The sequence below is a fragment of the Penicillium hispanicum genome, assembly GCF_028827665.1.
Source record: "Penicillium hispanicum strain IBT 35686 chromosome Unknown utg000003l_segment0_segment0, whole genome shotgun sequence".
NCBI lineage: Eukaryota > Fungi > Ascomycota > Eurotiomycetes > Eurotiales > Aspergillaceae > Penicillium > Penicillium hispanicum.
In genome coordinates, this window is record NW_026623195.1 from 415,414 (window position 1) to 431,855 (window position 16,442).

Below are 16,442 nucleotides of genomic sequence, written 5' to 3' on the forward strand. Positions count from 1 at the left end.
GTGATACAGCGTGAAGCGGTGAACGTCGTGATTCAGATAGAAGGGCACTTATGCGAAATATGGCAGGGTAAGATTATTATCTGAATGACCTAGTAGAATGTTAGTAAGGACTCGAAGGTTTGATAGAGTTAGGAAACTATCGTCTACAGTGGATATGTAGTTGTGCCAGGATAGGAGGGGAAGAGACCTCCGATAAAGCTATCGATATCTAGCACAGTGGGTTGCCTAATATCTTAGGCAACACCTCATCAAAATCGGGTTATATACACTGCAAAAAATTTGCGTATGAATCTTAGCACTTCTAAGTTCTAAGCCTTTGGCTTAGAGATCCCAAAAGGACAAAAAGAAAACTCAGTAGGCCACTTCCGTAGCAACTAGACTGAGTACATCCGAGACTAGATGGAAGGGACGACCGTGGATCGAACACGGGATCTTAAGATTTGCAATCTCACGCCTTACCGCTGGGCCACCGCCCCATATGTGGGAGGTTTTAATTTTATAGGATCATCCACCATGAGTGATGTGAGAAAACAGAAAAAAAAAAATAGAGGGACGACCGTGGATCGAACACGGGATCTTAAGATTTGCAATCTCACGCCTTACCGCTGGGCCACCGCCCCGGATGTAGTAAGTGACCCTACTATTTGGATTTATAAAGAATACCTGTCGTACAGTGCACAAGAGTAGTGTTGATGGCGATAGGAGCATAGGGATAGATTAAACGTATGCCCTACTCAGTGATATGTAGATAGCTTCAGTTCTTAGTTCATACCCTTTATTTCTACATTCAATGCATAGTTATAGCAAGCAGAGCAGTAAATCATCGTAGTGATGGGCTCAGATGTGGATGACGCACCGATTATAGGTCCATGGTTAGTTCTCATATCCCAAGAGAAACTCTTACCTAGATCATTGTTCTGAAGAGCCCTAAGCCGGCTAGGTGGAAGCTTCCGTGATACGTTTGATCTTCTTCTACAGTCTCAAAATAGTCTAGTCAATCGTAGGTAAATAATACCTTACCATAGAACAATCTGGTAAGCATCTGCCAGTCCTTTGTTTCGATGCCTTGGACTAACTCAACGACCTTGTCAAGCAGTGGGTCTGATTGTCGAATCACACCTAGGGGGAACTTGGACCTTCTCGGCCCAGATCATTATTTGCAGCTTAGGAGTCATCCCTGCGTTCGTGCCGCTGCATCTGCATGGCCCTCGCATGTGAATGCCTTCACAATTGATGGCTGTGTCTCTGAGAAGTATTGTTTCCTGTACACCCCAAAGCCGACAGTGACAATGCCATTGCTGCAGGGAATTTCGGAGATTGGCGGGGATGAACGTCTATTTATGGGATAGCTGGGTTCTCAGATGATTATCAATGGTATACGAGCTCCCCTGAGATCAGTATGGTTGTACGCAGTAAACTATTTCAAGCAGAGGTACACAGTAGAAGGGGGCCAAAAAATCGGCCCACCGCAGCCGGACCACATGGCCCCTGATGGGCTACAGCATCATGGCTGGCCTGGTCCTGTCACAGCCACCACGATGGTAGCATTCCGCAGTCGCGTATCCGCTGTTACCCAGCCACCACCAACAGCATGTTTCACAAGCCACAGCCATTTGGAGGCCCTAGGATTCCAGAGCGAGGAGCAGGAAGCGGTACTCCGTGCGGCAACCCCCGGCAATAATGTGAGGTGTCCTAGCGAGTCCATATTCCGTGATGGCCTAGTGGATACGTAGCGTGTCCCGACAGCATCTTGTGCCGGGAGCCCCAGTACTGGGCCCGGCGGTTTCGTATAAGTGGACAAGAGCTGAGTTTTTGCGGGATCATGAATGCTGGGGACACAACCAAGCACGGCCTTGACGCGGCTGGAGACGATTCCAGGCCCGAGCCGGTTAGGTGTATCCGGACCTGTCGCGCGTTGGGATCCACTACACCCACTAGAGCGACCACGGCTCAGGGGGATGATCGGAGAGTCGTTGAGAAGAGAGTGCGAGGGCGAAAGTGTCTAGAATTTCCAGCAGCCGTTAGTGCCGTATCCGAACCACAGGGCTGTACCTAACTTTGGTAGTGCTTGGAGTAATCGTGGCTGGAGGATCTGTGCCGTGGTATGCGTGTGTCCTGAAACCCCTTGACAACTGTTGTCCCCCATCGAGTGTATTCATTCCTCTTCTCTCCTCCCTCAGTCTCTCGCTCCTCGTTTTTTGCTGCTGCTGGTCCCGCGGGTGGTATCACAGCACACACCGAGAGAGGAGGGAAAAAGTAAAACGGCCGTGACACGCCTTGTTGCCGTGACTCGCCCTTTTCGCCCCGCCGGAACCACGCAAAATCCCCAACTGCTGAGAGGCAACTTCTCGTCCTTCATCCTCTCACCCGTCCTTCGCTCTCTGCGGCTCCATCGAGTCGTGCTCTTCAGTCCGATGGTCCTGCGGCCCTCGCGTCAAGTCTAATTCGCAATCTTGCGTGCTCCCCCATCCACTCGCTCCATCCACCCCCGGTCGCCAACGGATCTGCCAAGCCACCGGACACACGAGCCTCCAGGCGTTTCGACTCGCCAACGTATCAGCGACCAACCGCTATCGCTCCCTCAAGTGCCAAATCCCCCATAAATAGGCAAAATCCACCGCCAGGTGGTCAACACCGTCACTGTGTCTCTCCCAAAGCACTCAGCGGACCCCAGCTCCGCGTCGGAGCATTTCGGCAAGATTCAGTCTCACGGGTCGCGCGCTTCCCTCTTAGGGGGAGGGTCTTTTGATCCTCCCTATCGCCATGCTCCTGGGGGTTTCCGCGCCCGCGAAGGCTACACGAATGTTGCGTCGGCGCCAACTTCACGCAAGATCTACATTCCCAACTCCCAGTGGACGTGGTCCTTCGCCATCGTGACCTTCGTGCAGACGGTCGTCACGCTCGCTCTTGAAATGTATGTGTCTCCCCCTCACTTCGACTGCACATCGTTGCCCTGAACGCTAACTGTAGACTCTGCTGGTCTTAGTTATATCTTCGCAAACTTCCAGATTCAAGAAATCCCGAACGGCAGTCCCTCCTCCAAGACAATTCCGACCTTCCTCGCTCTCTACAGCTTTGGGTTCTTGTACGAGCTGGTACTGGTCTACGATGCCCTGCGTATGAAAAACACGATTCAGGTCATCGGTCTGTGTATGTGCAACGTCGGTCTCCTGATCTATGGCGCGGTCCAAGTGCAACAGATCCGAAATGCCGTCTCCGTGCTGGCGGAAAACGGAGCCATTCCCTCTGACGTCTGGGCACAATCGGAGCCGTTTCTCATCATCATTCCCTGCATCGTAGCCCTTGGGACTTTTCTGATGACATTTGTGGCCTGGAAGCTGTACGACGAGTTCGCATGGACGATCTACAAGCACATTAGTGCCGATCTGCGCATGAAGCGCCGCTATCTGACCTACCAGGTAGGGCTTGACTGTCTCTTTGCCGGGTTGGATCCATCTAACTCGCCTGAACTAGATCTATATCGCTCTTTTGAAGTTCGATTTCTTCTTCTTTCTGGGGTTTACGGTTCAGTTCCTGGTTGTCGTTTCCTCGGACAAGCATGATGCAGAGTTCTACCTCACCATCATTGCTGTCCCCGTGACCATAATTATCCTCGCCTGCGGTGCCTGGTTCGTCCGACGCGAAACGACTATTGGAATGATCATCATCATTGTAAGTCCACCAGTTGAATGTCTCGGATTTTGTTCTCTAATCACTTCTCTCAGCTTCTTTTCTTTGCGGCCATGGGATACTTCATCTTCAAACTATTCCGGATGTACGCGCTAGCAACGTTTATACAATATCTGCCCGCACGACCGTCGATGACCTTCTTTGCCGTTATCACAATTATCCTGATCGTCATCACCATCATCAATGCGTGCATGTGTGTCAACAACTTCCACCGCGGGCTGAAGCCACACATCAGCAACAAGAAGAAACGACCCGAGGAGAAGACCACTGAGCTTTCATCCAACATGGGCGGCCAAGTTCCCTCTCGGATGATGATCGACTAATCGGTCTCCCGAGAAATATCTACGGTGCCCTGTATTTCTTACTGGTCTCTCTCCCGGCGTTGAAATTTGATCTTTCCGATTTCTATTTGTTTCATTTAAGCCCGATATCTGCGTTCTTTATTCTGGCCCTCGATATGATACCTCACCCGCGTTCCAGCTGTGACCTTCCTTTTGCCATGCCCAGTGTCCCACGCGGGCATTGGGACCAAAATTCCTGTGATTTTAGTTCTCCTTGACCGGCTTCTTTACATATCCGTGGCGAGTGCACCGGCGGCGTTTTTTCTTTCTGGATATGAATTCTGGGGAGGTGTTCTCCCCTTTCTCCATGTCGCTTATGACACTTCCATGCCTTGGGGCCATTATCATTGACTTGACTTTTGTCCCGAGGATTTCAAGAATATCAATATGTTCAATAATATTATTCACCGGACTTGCATAAGTAACCAGCTCACCACCTGGCACAGACCGTCGTAGACGTACGTCCAGTATCTGCCATGTTCATTTGGCTACGTTTTTCTGATTGGTGGAAGATGCGTAATGGAATACCATAATTACAATAGGATTGTGTGGCTGCCCCGGTGCATCTCCGTTCGTATTACCGCCCCTAGTAACGAATGAGGAAACCGCGATCGTGGCCTCAACTCCGCAGAACCTCACCTTCTTCGACACTCCCCAGCCTTCCTTTTCTCCTATCCCTTTCTTTCGTTCCTTCGTTCTCTATTTCACACTCACATAATCACAATGGTAAGTGCTTTTTCTAGCCAATTGCTCGCCAGCAGCCCAGCCCGCTGGTCAATGCCAGCCGCAATCGACAACCTCCTTTCGCGAGATGCCAATCCTCTAACACCTCGCTTCTGTCTCGTCAACAGGCCTCTCCCCGTCCCGCCTCTCCTCTTACCTCCGGTGCCGAGTCCGGCCCCGATTCCAAGTCTGCTGGTACCGGTGCCGCCGCAGCCTCCGGCTCCTCCGTCAGCCGTCCCTCTTCGCCTACTCCCCCCGGCGGCCCTCGCGCTGCCATGCGCCGCCGCGCCGCCGCAGACCACAAGGAGTCTCTGCGGAATGCACGCCCTAGCTCTACCCGCTCCGCCGGTGCCGGTGGCTCGTCTGGCACCATGCTCAAGCTCTACACCGACGAGAGCCCCGGTCTGCGTGTGGACCCCGTCGTTGTCCTGGTTCTGAGCCTGGGCTTCATCTTCTCGGTTGTTGGCCTGCACGGTATGCTCTATCTTCCCGTGCTCTGTCTGGTCTTCCGGTGGACATCTGCTCGGTATATTTGGTCTGGTAAAGCTAATTTCTCTGCAACACTCCAGTCATCGCCAAGATCACCCGCAAGTTCTCCGCGTAAGCGTTTCTCTCCACCATTCTACCATCCGCATGCAATCGACCGCTCGACTCAAAACACCACCGACCTTCGACATCGATTGCGGGCAACCCACCTCGAACTTCTCTCAAGAAATCAATCCTTCTCTCCTATACCCCGTGACTTTTGGTCCTTACCCGCGGAAGGCGGCGCTGGGCAGATCGCCAGTATTGGCTACGCTGGTGTGACTCCGTTTTTTCTCTCTTGACATGTGTGGTGTTTTTGAATTTGCGCCGTTGTGAACGCGACTGGGCGCCCTGGGAGACCTATCCGCTGTGTAGGTCGGTCTGGATGGTACCTGGCTATGTTCCTGGGCCTTGTTCTTTTTCTGGCTAGAGCCTGTGGAGAAGCTGTCTTCCTTGCGATTCTGTGCGCGGGATGATGCTCTGGTGGCTTTGGACTAGAAGAGGCCTAGTGCAGTGGGGTGGCATTCGACGCGTCTGTACCATATCTGAATCAAACGTGGCTTGCATTGAATTACCTATTAATGGATCTATTTCTCGGTCTTTCTAAATTGTCTTGATGTAACCTGTGTGCTCCATGGTTGAAGGCATTCTTACATTATTCCCGTTCCAAGACAATATCCGTGACTAGATAAGATGCATCGGGAAACAAATGATGTTATATCGATTCCCATCTCGATATCACTTCTTCGGCCGATGACTATCGGCTCAATTTCACCGCTGAGTCGAGCGAGGCAGACGCGTTTGCCATAGTCCTAGTATGCTAGGAGCACCTACAAGGTTAACTCCAGCAGATTGTAGACGACAGATCCAGTAGCGACGTGCATATCGAACAGGTAATTGGACATACTGGCCAATGCCAGTTTGCGAAATATCAGCGGAATTGTACAACAGGGCGTGAGAAACGGAGATTTTGGTGCAAGTTCTCTCTCCCATTTCTGATATAAGGCTGGGGTATGCCAATATGGACCTTTTGAGCATCAATTGCGAATCTTGTATCTAAACATCTCGCGGGGTCCAACAGGAACTCGCAGAACGAGGGATGAAGGAGACGAATTTGTTCTGGAACGTCCATGACGGAATAAAGGCAATTCGATATTCCCAGAATCTGGCCCTTGGGCTCATTGAGCATCGACCCCAAATCTGCAGCGAAGACAGAGCGACGGAGTGTCACCAAACAGCCCGTGACGCGATGGAAGAATTGCTGCAGTCTCGTGGACTCTTCGGGCTCTAATCGAAGCGTGAAGACGCGCTGAAAAGCAGTCGCATACATCTCGTCCAATCCCTTCTCTGGATTGGCGAACATCTTGTTATTTGTTCGAGCGCATCACGTCGTGTGTTGGGCAGGCAAAGAGATACGTGCCGTCTCCCGGCAGCGTTAAATGCTGCTTCGCGTAGTCGATCAACCTGTGCGTACAAGAAGAGTGTATTCTGCTCCCGCAAATCATCGCATGTAGTCTATTATTATGTCTAGGCTGATGTCCATAGTGGTGTTGGGTTATGTTGTATTTATTTCTGACTTTAGGATTCGTTCGAGTTCAATTAGCAAGAGCAAGACCGCAGGTGGGAATCAGACAAATCTAGGATGAAGACTGAATTCTTGCTCGATGTGTGAATGTTACATATACTTCAGTCGTGGGGCGCGCAGGAATCGCCGATTGTCTCCATGCCAAATGACAATAGGCATCGAGTAAGCCTATCAAGCGGCCTCCTTTATCAAGACGGACTCACCCGAAACCCCATTTTTATTAGTATTTTGATTCTTCTCACCCCAGACTCCACTCGCAATTCATCGGAGCCTCTTATCTCGCACCTCTCCGTGGGCCAATCACAACACCCCGACTCGGCAATCCAAGCCAAGGCTGATAAGCCCGGCTATGAGATCTCGCACCGCGATAGGTCGTTTCCTTTCTTCTACCCTCAACACCGGGTGTGATTCGACAATTCCCGGGACGATCGATTGCACGTCTCCATGTGGTCTGCCGCTGGGAGCGCTGCACAAGAATGGGCCATGCGTTATGGAGCCCAGCCATGCCATGCCATTACGAGAACAACGCCAGTGCCGTCCCTTATCTGAGCCTGGACTGCGGGTCGTCCTTTCTTCCTATCTAACCTTAGGGATCAGCTTCTGTATGTACTTTCTCCAGGGTTGGTGCGAGGTCGGAGGTCGGAGGTGCCATGGGGTGCATATATCTGCGCGCGGCCCTCGACGTGGATTCTGGTAACGGTCATAGATTTGATTCCACTTGGAAGACCTACCTAAACGTTGAGCCTCTTCAAGCCTCTAATCTTCCAGTGACCCAATCCATTCCGAGGTTACTTGCTCCATATCCTATATACATCCAGCCTTGACTTTGTTTGATCTGGCGTGCGCCATCCCGGCAGTGGTCTTGTTGCCATCAGGAAACTGACCAGCCCTTCCTTCACAACGATGTCGGGGACGGTCACTTTCACAGCGCCTCTGTCCCAGGGATTTGGATATGGCATCATTATAGGATTAGGCTTCGCTTTTGCGCTGCTCATGATCTTCATCACATGGGCTTTGAAACGGTGAGTGCGAGTTTCGATTGATTCCTGCCCTTGAATACGTGAGCTAACCAGACGGTCTCATCATAGCTATCAGAATGAAGTCCAAACATCCGAGATGTTCTCAACGGCAGGTCGCTCTGTCAAGTCCGGACTGGTTGCCGCTGCGGTGGTCAGCAGTTGGACATGGGCGGCAACACTCCTCCAGTCTTCGGCCGTGGCATACAAATACGGCATTTCGGGCCCCTTCTTCTACGCCTCTGGTGAGCGGTGCAAATCAATCCCTTGCATCTCGGGCACAATGGGAAAGACTAACTCGAACAGGTGCAACCGTTCAAATCCTCCTGTTCGCAACCCTGGCGATCGAGCTCAAGCGCCGCGCACCGAACGCGCACACGTTCCTCGAAGTCATCCGCGCGCGATATGGAACCACCGTCCACGTCGTCTTTATCGTCTTCTGCCTCATGACCAATATCCTGGTCACCGCCATGTTGCTCACTGGCGGCTCAGCGGTCATGACCTCCTTGACCGGCGTGCACACTGCCGCCGCGTGTTTCCTGTTCCCCATTGGCGTGGTGCTATATACGCTCTTCGGTGGGATCAAGGCCACCTTCATCACGGACTACCTGCATACCGTGGTCATTCTGGTCGTGATCTTTCTTTTTGCCTTCTCTGCGTACGCTACCAACGCCGAGCTCGGATCGCCAGGCAAGGTGTATGATATCCTGGTTGCGGCTGCGAAGGCGCATCCCGTGGAAGGCAATGCAGGTGGAAGCTACCTTACGATGCGCTCGAAGGAGGGTGGTATCTTCTGGATTATCAACCTGATCGGTAACTTTGGGACCGTCTTCCTCGACAACGGTTACTACAACAAGGGTGAGCATCCACACCAATCCTCATCACAGATATGAACTAACCAGCGTGAACAGCCATCGCTGCGAGCCCCGTTCATGCATTCCCCGGATATGTGATCGGTGGCCTGTGCTGGTTCGCAATTCCCTGGCTTTGCGCCAGTACAATGGGCATTTCGGCCCTGGCCCTGGAAGGCTCGGAGCGCATGAGCAGCTCGGACGTGACAGCCGGCCTGGTGCTTCCATTCGCCGCTGTCAAGCTCCTCGGCTACAGCGGTGCAGTCGCGGCGACGCTCATGATGTTCATGGCCGTGACCTCTGCCTTCTCCGCGCAGCTGATCGCCGTCTCCTCGATCTGGACCTACGACATCTACCAGGCCTACATCGAGCCCACGGCCAAGGGCAAGAAGCTGGTCTGGGTCTCGCACTTCTCCTGCATCATCTACTCGATCATCATGGCCGGCTTTGCGACGGGTCTGTTCTACGCGGGCATTGGCATGGGCTACCTCTACCTGCTGATGGGCGTCATCATTTCGTCAGCCGTGTTCCCCGGCGCCATGACCCTGCTTTGGAAGGGCCAGAACTGGATCGCTGCCGCCGCCTCGCCGCCGCTCGGTCTGGCCGTGTCCCTGATTGCCTGGCTCGTGACAGCCAAGACGCAGTACGGCACTCTGAACGTGACGACCACGGGCGACAAGTAAGTCCTTCCCCATCCCCCTCGCCGCCGCAACTGTCCAATCCAAGACTAACACCAACACAGCTACCCCATGCTCGCCGGAAACGTCGCCGCGCTCCTGAGCCCCGTCATCTTCGTCCCCGTCTTCACGTACCTCTTCGGCCCGCAGAACTACGACTACAAGTCGATGCGCGAGATCCGCAAAGTCGACGACACCGACGTCGCAGCCGCCGCGCACGTCGACCTCGAACTCGTCCCCGGCGAAACCGCCCCGTCCAACGAGGAGTCCGAGGAAGACATGCGCAAGCTCAACCGCGCCGCGATGTACTCGCGCACGCTGACCGTCTTCATGGCCTTTGCGCTGCTGATTCTCTGGCCCATCCCGATGTACGGCTCGTCGTACGTCTTCAGCAAGAAGTTCTTCACGGGCTGGGTGGTTGTCGGGCTGTTGTGGCTCTTCTGTACGCTGTTCGGGGTGGTCGTCTTCCCTCTGTACGAGGGCCGAGAGAGCATCATCCGGACGGCGCGGTTGATGGCGCTTGATTTGATGGGGAAGAAGCCGGTGCTTTATCGGGGCCACAAGGCTGGCGAGGAGATGCAGCCGTCGGGGGTGGCCACGCCAACTGAACAGGTGGGAGAAAAGGCCAAGGAGGCGGTGGAGTCGTCTACTTAGGTCCATGGGATTGATCAGATTGGTTCTGTTTGGCGGTTTGGATGAGCTTTTGTGTTCTTTATTTTCCTACGTTACTATACCCCTGGTTTTATAGATTTTGTGATGGAAATGCAATTCATGGAAATATCAAGTCCAGTTTCAAAACATGTGGATAGTGAAGTCGAAATACCCAAGTTGGCAAGGGAAAAGCACGAATCACCTCAACGCCGCGAAACGAGTAATCCGAAATCAAGTTCAAGCACACATCTCCGAGTCCATGCAGTAGTATTCCAGTCGGCAAAGGAGTAAATCAGGTGGTGATGTAGAGCATGCATGTTTCCTGCTCACTTCTGACCTAAATCTTGCTGCTGGCCCTGTGGGGGTTGCTGAGGTTTTGCCCCGTACGCCTGTGGGGGCGGCTGAGGGGGACCCCATTGGTATTGCATACCTTGTGGAGGGCGTGTATCAGGCGTGATGTCAGGCCGGTCACTGCATGTTTTTAGCTATGGCAAGTCATTGATTAGAACGTCTTTTAGAAAGTGACCTACCGGAGATCCTGGGAGAAGCGACAGGTGTGGCACATGACCTCCTGAATTGTATATAAGCACTCGTCGGCTCGAATGACCGCATTGGTGTAGATGGAGCACCTACCTTGTACTTGTGTGTTGAGAGAGGAATCAAGGGCTAAACAGCGACAACGTTAATATCTTTAAGGTCCTTTGAAAAGAAAGAAGAGCAAAGAGTGAAAAGGTGACAGATTTGAAAGAGTACTCACAATGAAGCAAACCGTGAAGAATGGCCTAAAATAATGTCAGTTTGATCCTAATACAGGCAGAGGGTGGTCAGACCTACCAGCGAGTGATGCAATGGCCGTTCCAATTGTGGCCTAATGGGGAGAAACATCAATTAGGGAGGCGTTCCATGTAAGAAAGTCCCATGAAGGCAATTTCTTCAAATAATGCGAGATTTCTCACAGTTGTAACAGTAGGCGCGAACATGCTCATAGCCCTCGAGCAAAGAGGTGAATTCTGTGGCTAGTTAGCGTGCCATAAATACATATAGATGGGGTGACGGAGTCCACAGGAGTAAACAGCCCAAGTACTCGGAGGGACGGCCCCCACTCCAGCTCCGGGAACTGTTTACTCGGCCATATCCGCAACTCACCATGAGTCCCGAAGGTTATGCAGAAAGCCATGATGCCGTGGAAAGGTGCTGAAGGGAGGGAAAAGGGAATCTGGAAACGGCGAAGGCAGCGGCGTTTGGCTGTGGCTTGGCCGCTTGGCGGCACGTGAGGGCCATGTGATCGAGTCCCTGCAGGGACGCACAGGACTCAAGTACAAAGAAGTGAAGACATTATGTTTCATAGTGTTTATTTGGTCTAAGTTTAAATGTGGGGATAGGAATCGATTTGTGTACAAGATGCGGCATTTATTTCTCGTGTAGAAACAGTGCCTTGGCGAGAGAGCTTAGAAACTCATGACCAGAAGATCAAAATATCGCTATGAAAAGCATTGCAAGACATTTCTCCTTGGAGACCTCGACTCCTCTGTTGCCGGGTACATATCCGACCTACTGGGTCTTGAAAAGGAGGATCGCGCAATGGCCGAGGTAGAAGTAGATGAAGTGCTTGGTCTCTGTGGAGATGGTGAGTGAGGCATTCCACCCGGGCCGGGAATTCAAGACTGACCGTGAGTGACAAAGCTTCCAAAGTTCCGTCCAACGACACAGTGCCAAGTGGCGCCCTTCCGAGAATCGAACTAGACGAGTTATCAGCGACGGTGCGGGGCGAGGGAGGGATGGAAGGAAGGTGCTGGCGGACTTCTTTCTTTATATACTGCGCAATGTCCTGCAGATCGTTAGCAATGTGCTCGAGGAATAATGCCGACCTGGTGGGGTACTGCAATGGCACATACCTTCTCAATGTGGTACTTATCCATCGCCTCGATCGCTAAGGAATTAGTGGCTGTTGGGTTTGTGGGGAGATTCGGAACTCATACCGAGATCAATCGCCTCTTGCTGCATGTCCTCCGTCTAGGAAATTATATGAGATCATGCGACGCAATGGGGTGATAACTGATGTTCCCTACCATGTCGACGGACTTGACTTGCGCTGCTCGAATGGCTTAGCAGACCGAGCGCTGAGGTTCAAGGTTGTGAAACTCACCCTCCATCTTCTCCTTCTTTTCAGTGGTCATGATTGGTATGAACAGAGTCACAGGAAAATAGCACGTTTGAACGTCGCGATCTTGTGAAAGTGGAAGAGCTGCTCTGAGACGACCGAAGCTGCATGCGCGGCAATGGAACGCGTCGAGACTCGACGCTGACCGCCTTCACCTAATGTTTATTGCTGACACAATATCCCTGACCGCTCACCACACCGCCTCCCGCCGTATACAAGACAGAAAAAAAAATTTGCTGCGGGCTTCCTACTTCTGCATTCGCCTAAAGGCTTTCCAGCCGCAGAACCCCAGAATGGAGAATACTCGGGTGTTCGTCAGTGGCCTTCCGCCATCGTGTTCCAATGACCAGCTTCGCAACCATTTTGCAGGCCGTTTCCAAGTCACAGATGCTCATGTTCTGCCCAAGCGCCGCATGGGCTTCGTCGGCTTCAAGAGCACTGACATTGCCAAGGAAGCTGTGTCCTATTTCAACAGGACATATATGAAGATGTCCAAGATCTCAGTAGATCTTGCTCGTCCGGTATGTGGAATATTTCATCACTGCTTCGATTATTCTCTACCTTTTGCTTTCTTCTTTTCCCGCTGTGCACGCTGACCAGTTCAGTTGGTCTTGTGACTGACCAGTATTATTGTAGATTGACTCCAAGCCTACTGATAAAGCCCATCCAACACGGAGACGTGATCCAGCCGATGAGTCCTTAGACCATGCTCTGAAGCGAAAGAGGGAAACGGATACAAAACCCGAGGATCCTAAGCTGCAGGAGTACCTGGCTCTGATGGGGAACTCGAAGACTCGAACCTGGGCCAATGATGACGTTCTGGCAAACCCAACCGAACAGAAGGCCCCGGTCATTAATCAATCCCAGGATCACAGCGTGGCAGAAGAATTACCTTCACAACCCAAAAGAGCTCGAACACAAGAACCTCCAGGTGATGCTGTTAGCGAGGAACCTCAGCCTATGGTCGTGGACCAAAGTAATGAGGAAACAGCCGCGCAGGATGATACTGATGCACCCGCGACGGAAACCGCCCCCGTGTCAGATATGGACTGGCTCCGGTCGAAGACGAGTCGTCTCCTGGGTCTGCTAGACGAGGATGAGCAGGCCGAGTTTGAAGAGAGAAAAGCCAACGAACCAGCCGAATCTCAAAGTCCTATTGATGAATCCCGTAATGCGGTAATTGAGAACATTGGATCTCAACCTGCAACTAATGAAGAAAACGAAGAAAACGAAGATGATGCAGCTCAAACAACACCTGAGCAAGATGCGAATATAGATCTTATTCGTGTCTCTGCTCGTTTGTTCCTCAGGAACTTGGCCTATGACTTGACAGAGGCTGACCTCCAGCCGCTGTTTGCACCATACGGCAAACTCGAAGAGGTTAGTGCCCTATCTTGCGTCATCTTTCCATCCCAAAGTTCAGCATGTGTCTTTCGCGCATCCACTGGCAGAGTGCTCGCATGATGAGTTTCCTGATAGGGACATCCGATGCTCAATCGCAAATGATGTCACCAGGTCAAGAGATTTTAGTAGATGCTTCTTGTTTATCTGAACGAGCAACTCAGCCATTCTCCTATGCACAAACAATTTGACAACGATGGAATTGGTCGATCAAGTGCTAATGGAATGCAGATTCATGTGGCTTTTGACACTCGCACTGAGACTAGCAAAGGTTTTGCGTACGTCCAGTACGCTGATGCCGATGCAGCTGTGGATGCATATCTGGCCCTGGACGGGAAGCACTTCCAGGGTCGTCTTCTGCATGTCCTTCCAGCGTCTGCGAAGAAGACTTATAAGATTGACGAACATGAGCTGTCAAAACTTCCCCTGAAGAAGCAGAAACAAATCAAGCGTAAGATGGAGGCTACATCGTCATCATTTAGCTGGAACTCCCTCTACATGAATGTAAGTTGGCAATTTTTTCCTACTGGGATTAGTCAATATACTTACGGTACATTTCTAGACCGACGCTGTCATGTCATCTGTCGCTCAAAGACTTGGAGTGTCAAAGGCAGACCTGTTGGATCCTACCTCTTCAGACGCTGCTGTCAAACAAGCACATGCTGAGACGCATGTCATCCAAGAAACTAAAGCTTACTTTGCATCTAATGGTGTAAACATCGATGCGTTTAAGGAACGGGAACGTGGAAACACGGCCATCCTGGTGAAGAACTTTTCGTTCGGTGTCAAATCAAGTGATCTCAGAAGCTTGTTTGAGCCGTACGGCCAGATTATTCGGTTGCTTATGCCGCCGAGTGGAACAATAGCCATTGTCGAGTTCGCGAGGCCCGATCAGACACAGAAAGCATTCAAGGGTCTAGCTTACCGCAAACTGGGTGACTCGATCATCTTCCTGGAGAAAGCGCCCAAGAATCTATTCGATTCCACCATCGCTCCGAGGGCCGTTGCTCCAGAGGCACGGGGCAAGACTCAAGGATTCTCCACCTCTGATACCTTTGCCGCCGACGAGCCCGACGATAGCACAGTGACATCTACCTTGTTCGTCAAGAACCTGGACTTTTCGACCACCAATGAGAAATTCTTGGAGGTGTTCAGGCCGCTGGACGGCTTTGTCGCTGGACGCATCAAGACCAAGCCCGATCCTAAGAGACCTGGTCAGACTCTCAGCATGGGTTTTGGTTTTGCGGAATTCAGGACCAAGGCCCAGGCCCACGCGGCTCTGGAGGCCATGAATGGGTACAAGCTGGATCAGCATGAACTTGTTATTCGTGCCTCTCACAAGGCCATGGACGCTGCGGAGGAACGGAGACGGGAAGACACTGCCAAGAAAATTGCGGCGAGAAGGACGAAGATCATCATCAAGAACTTGCCGTTCCAAGCTACCAAGAAAGATATTCGGTCTCTGTTCGGAGCTTACGGGCAATTGCGGTCCGTCCGTATGCCGCAGAAGTTCGATCGGTCAGCTCGCGGTTTTGGTTTTGCGGATTTCATCAGTGCTCGCGAGGCGGAAAATGCCATGGACGCGTTGAAAAACACGCATCTCTTGGGCCGCCGACTCGTACTGGAATTCGCGAACGAGGAGGCTGTCGATCCTGAGGAGGAGATCGCGAAGATAGAGAAGAAGGTAGGGGAACAGGTGGACAGGGTCAAGCTCCAGCAGCTTACCGGCGCCGGGCGCAAGAAGTTCACGGTAGGGGCCCAGGAGGAAGACGAAGCATGAAGGTCTGTCTCCTTCTCCCTGCGAGAAGGGCGGCCTGTGGATTGGCCGGTCGCCATCCCTTGCGTTTAGAGGGAGGAAACGATGTACGATTACTTGCATACGCCTTTGATTGTTCCATGTACCTGCGCGAGAGAGAAAAGAGATACCCCGAACACGTTCCTGCGGCTGTCAGTTTTTACCCTGCAGTCCCGATGCGCGTGCAGCTCGTGCCTTTTTTTACTTGCAGTTTCTCCCCATCCTAGGCCAGACCCTCTCTAACCCTAACTCGTCGCACCCTTGTGTTCGCCCAACTCCTCCCCTCAACCCCCAATGCACCTCTATCTCGAATCCGAATGTGGTATCACTGCGTTATTTTTCTTTTGTTTATCGTGCACGGGACTTATCGAGATCTTCTCAGCTAACATTCCAACGCCGGTGCCGGGTTGGTGTTGAACATTCCGGACCTTGGTCAACGAACGACGTCGTTGGACGTCTGACATTCCTGCGAACCTCTGCTTGCCACTGATCGTGGTCGATTGTTGTCTATACTGGGCCGAGAAATGGCCTTTCAAGGACTTCGCGCTGTACAAAATCTCCGAGTCGCTCGTCACTGGATCGTGCTGCTGAGGTATCCCTTGCATCCGGAAGCGGTTCCTTCATATCGAGCCCTTTCTTGACTCCTGATTTGCTGCGGCAAGGACGGTTGGCTGCCGTCCTTTGCACTCCACGTCGTGTCTGGACGCGCGACGGCCCAGGACTGGAGCGTGCCCTAGGAGTATGGAGCTGGCGTTCGAGGGACGCAGTGCAGGCAGAGCGTAGCAATGTTGCTACTGGGACCCCAGTGCCCCTCTCGCAGGGGAGTTATGGTTCCCTATAAACACCTTCGCACTCGCTCTCACATTCTCTTTCGCAGGTTCTGACATTCTCTTCAGTCGTCTGCGTTCTTGGGTCGCTCTGTTTGTGACTGTGCTGCGTTCCTTGCCAGGCAGTAAGCATTTGACGGTGCCTCTCAACTCCCCTCCTCATTGGAATCTGTCATTCTTTTCGAGAAGCCCGTCCTTG

The 16,442-nt window shown here is 52.2% G+C and overlaps 6 protein-coding genes across 6 annotated transcripts; 4 read left to right on the forward strand and 2 right to left on the reverse strand.

Annotated features, from left to right (window-relative positions):
• Positions 1-2,414: 2,414 nt before the first annotated feature.
• N7459_002557 (uncharacterized protein) lies at positions 2,415-4,013 on the forward strand (the record flags this gene model as incomplete). The annotated part of the gene is made up of 5 exons (XM_056941742.1): positions 2,415-2,433; positions 2,608-2,914; positions 2,987-3,419; positions 3,475-3,672; positions 3,726-4,013. 5 exons carry the CDS (start codon positions 2,415-2,417, stop codon positions 4,011-4,013), a joined length of 1,245 nt encoding a protein of 414 aa, XP_056801625.1.
• A 741-nt stretch (positions 4,014-4,754) lies between these two features.
• N7459_002558 (SEC61-beta family protein) lies at positions 4,755-5,358 on the forward strand (the record flags this gene model as incomplete). Its single annotated transcript, XM_056941743.1, has 3 exons — positions 4,755-4,757; positions 4,883-5,228; positions 5,324-5,358. The coding sequence occupies 3 exons, from the start codon at positions 4,755-4,757 to the stop codon at positions 5,356-5,358; spliced, it is 384 nt and encodes a 127-aa protein (XP_056801626.1).
• Positions 5,359-7,767: 2,409 nt separating this feature from the next.
• Positions 7,768-10,062, forward strand: N7459_002559 (sodium:solute symporter family protein; the record flags this gene model as incomplete). Its single annotated transcript, XM_056941744.1, has 5 exons — positions 7,768-7,886; positions 7,953-8,125; positions 8,187-8,738; positions 8,792-9,410; positions 9,474-10,062. 5 exons carry the CDS (start codon positions 7,768-7,770, stop codon positions 10,060-10,062), a joined length of 2,052 nt encoding a protein of 683 aa, XP_056801627.1.
• Positions 10,063-11,610: 1,548 nt separating this feature from the next.
• On the reverse strand, positions 11,611-12,236 carry N7459_002560 (dynein light chain DYN2; the record flags this gene model as incomplete). The annotated part of the gene is given in 6 exon segments (XM_056941745.1): positions 11,611-11,673; positions 11,729-11,938; positions 11,955-11,989; positions 12,039-12,072; positions 12,129-12,151; positions 12,206-12,236. 6 exon segments carry the CDS (start codon positions 12,234-12,236, stop codon positions 11,611-11,613), a joined length of 396 nt encoding a protein of 131 aa, XP_056801628.1.
• A 277-nt stretch (positions 12,237-12,513) lies between these two features.
• mrd1 (RNA-binding ribosome biosynthesis protein MRD1) lies at positions 12,514-15,401 on the forward strand (the record flags this gene model as incomplete). The annotated part of the gene is made up of 4 exons (XM_056941746.1): positions 12,514-12,741; positions 12,857-13,600; positions 13,853-14,125; positions 14,184-15,401. 4 exons carry the CDS (start codon positions 12,514-12,516, stop codon positions 15,399-15,401), a joined length of 2,463 nt encoding a protein of 820 aa, XP_056801629.1.
• A 522-nt stretch (positions 15,402-15,923) lies between these two features.
• N7459_002562 (uncharacterized protein) lies at positions 15,924-16,303 on the reverse strand (the record flags this gene model as incomplete). The annotated part of the gene is made up of 2 exons (XM_056941747.1): positions 15,924-16,229; positions 16,262-16,303. 2 exons carry the CDS (start codon positions 16,301-16,303, stop codon positions 15,924-15,926), a joined length of 348 nt encoding a protein of 115 aa, XP_056801630.1.
• Positions 16,304-16,442: the final 139 nt, after the last annotated feature.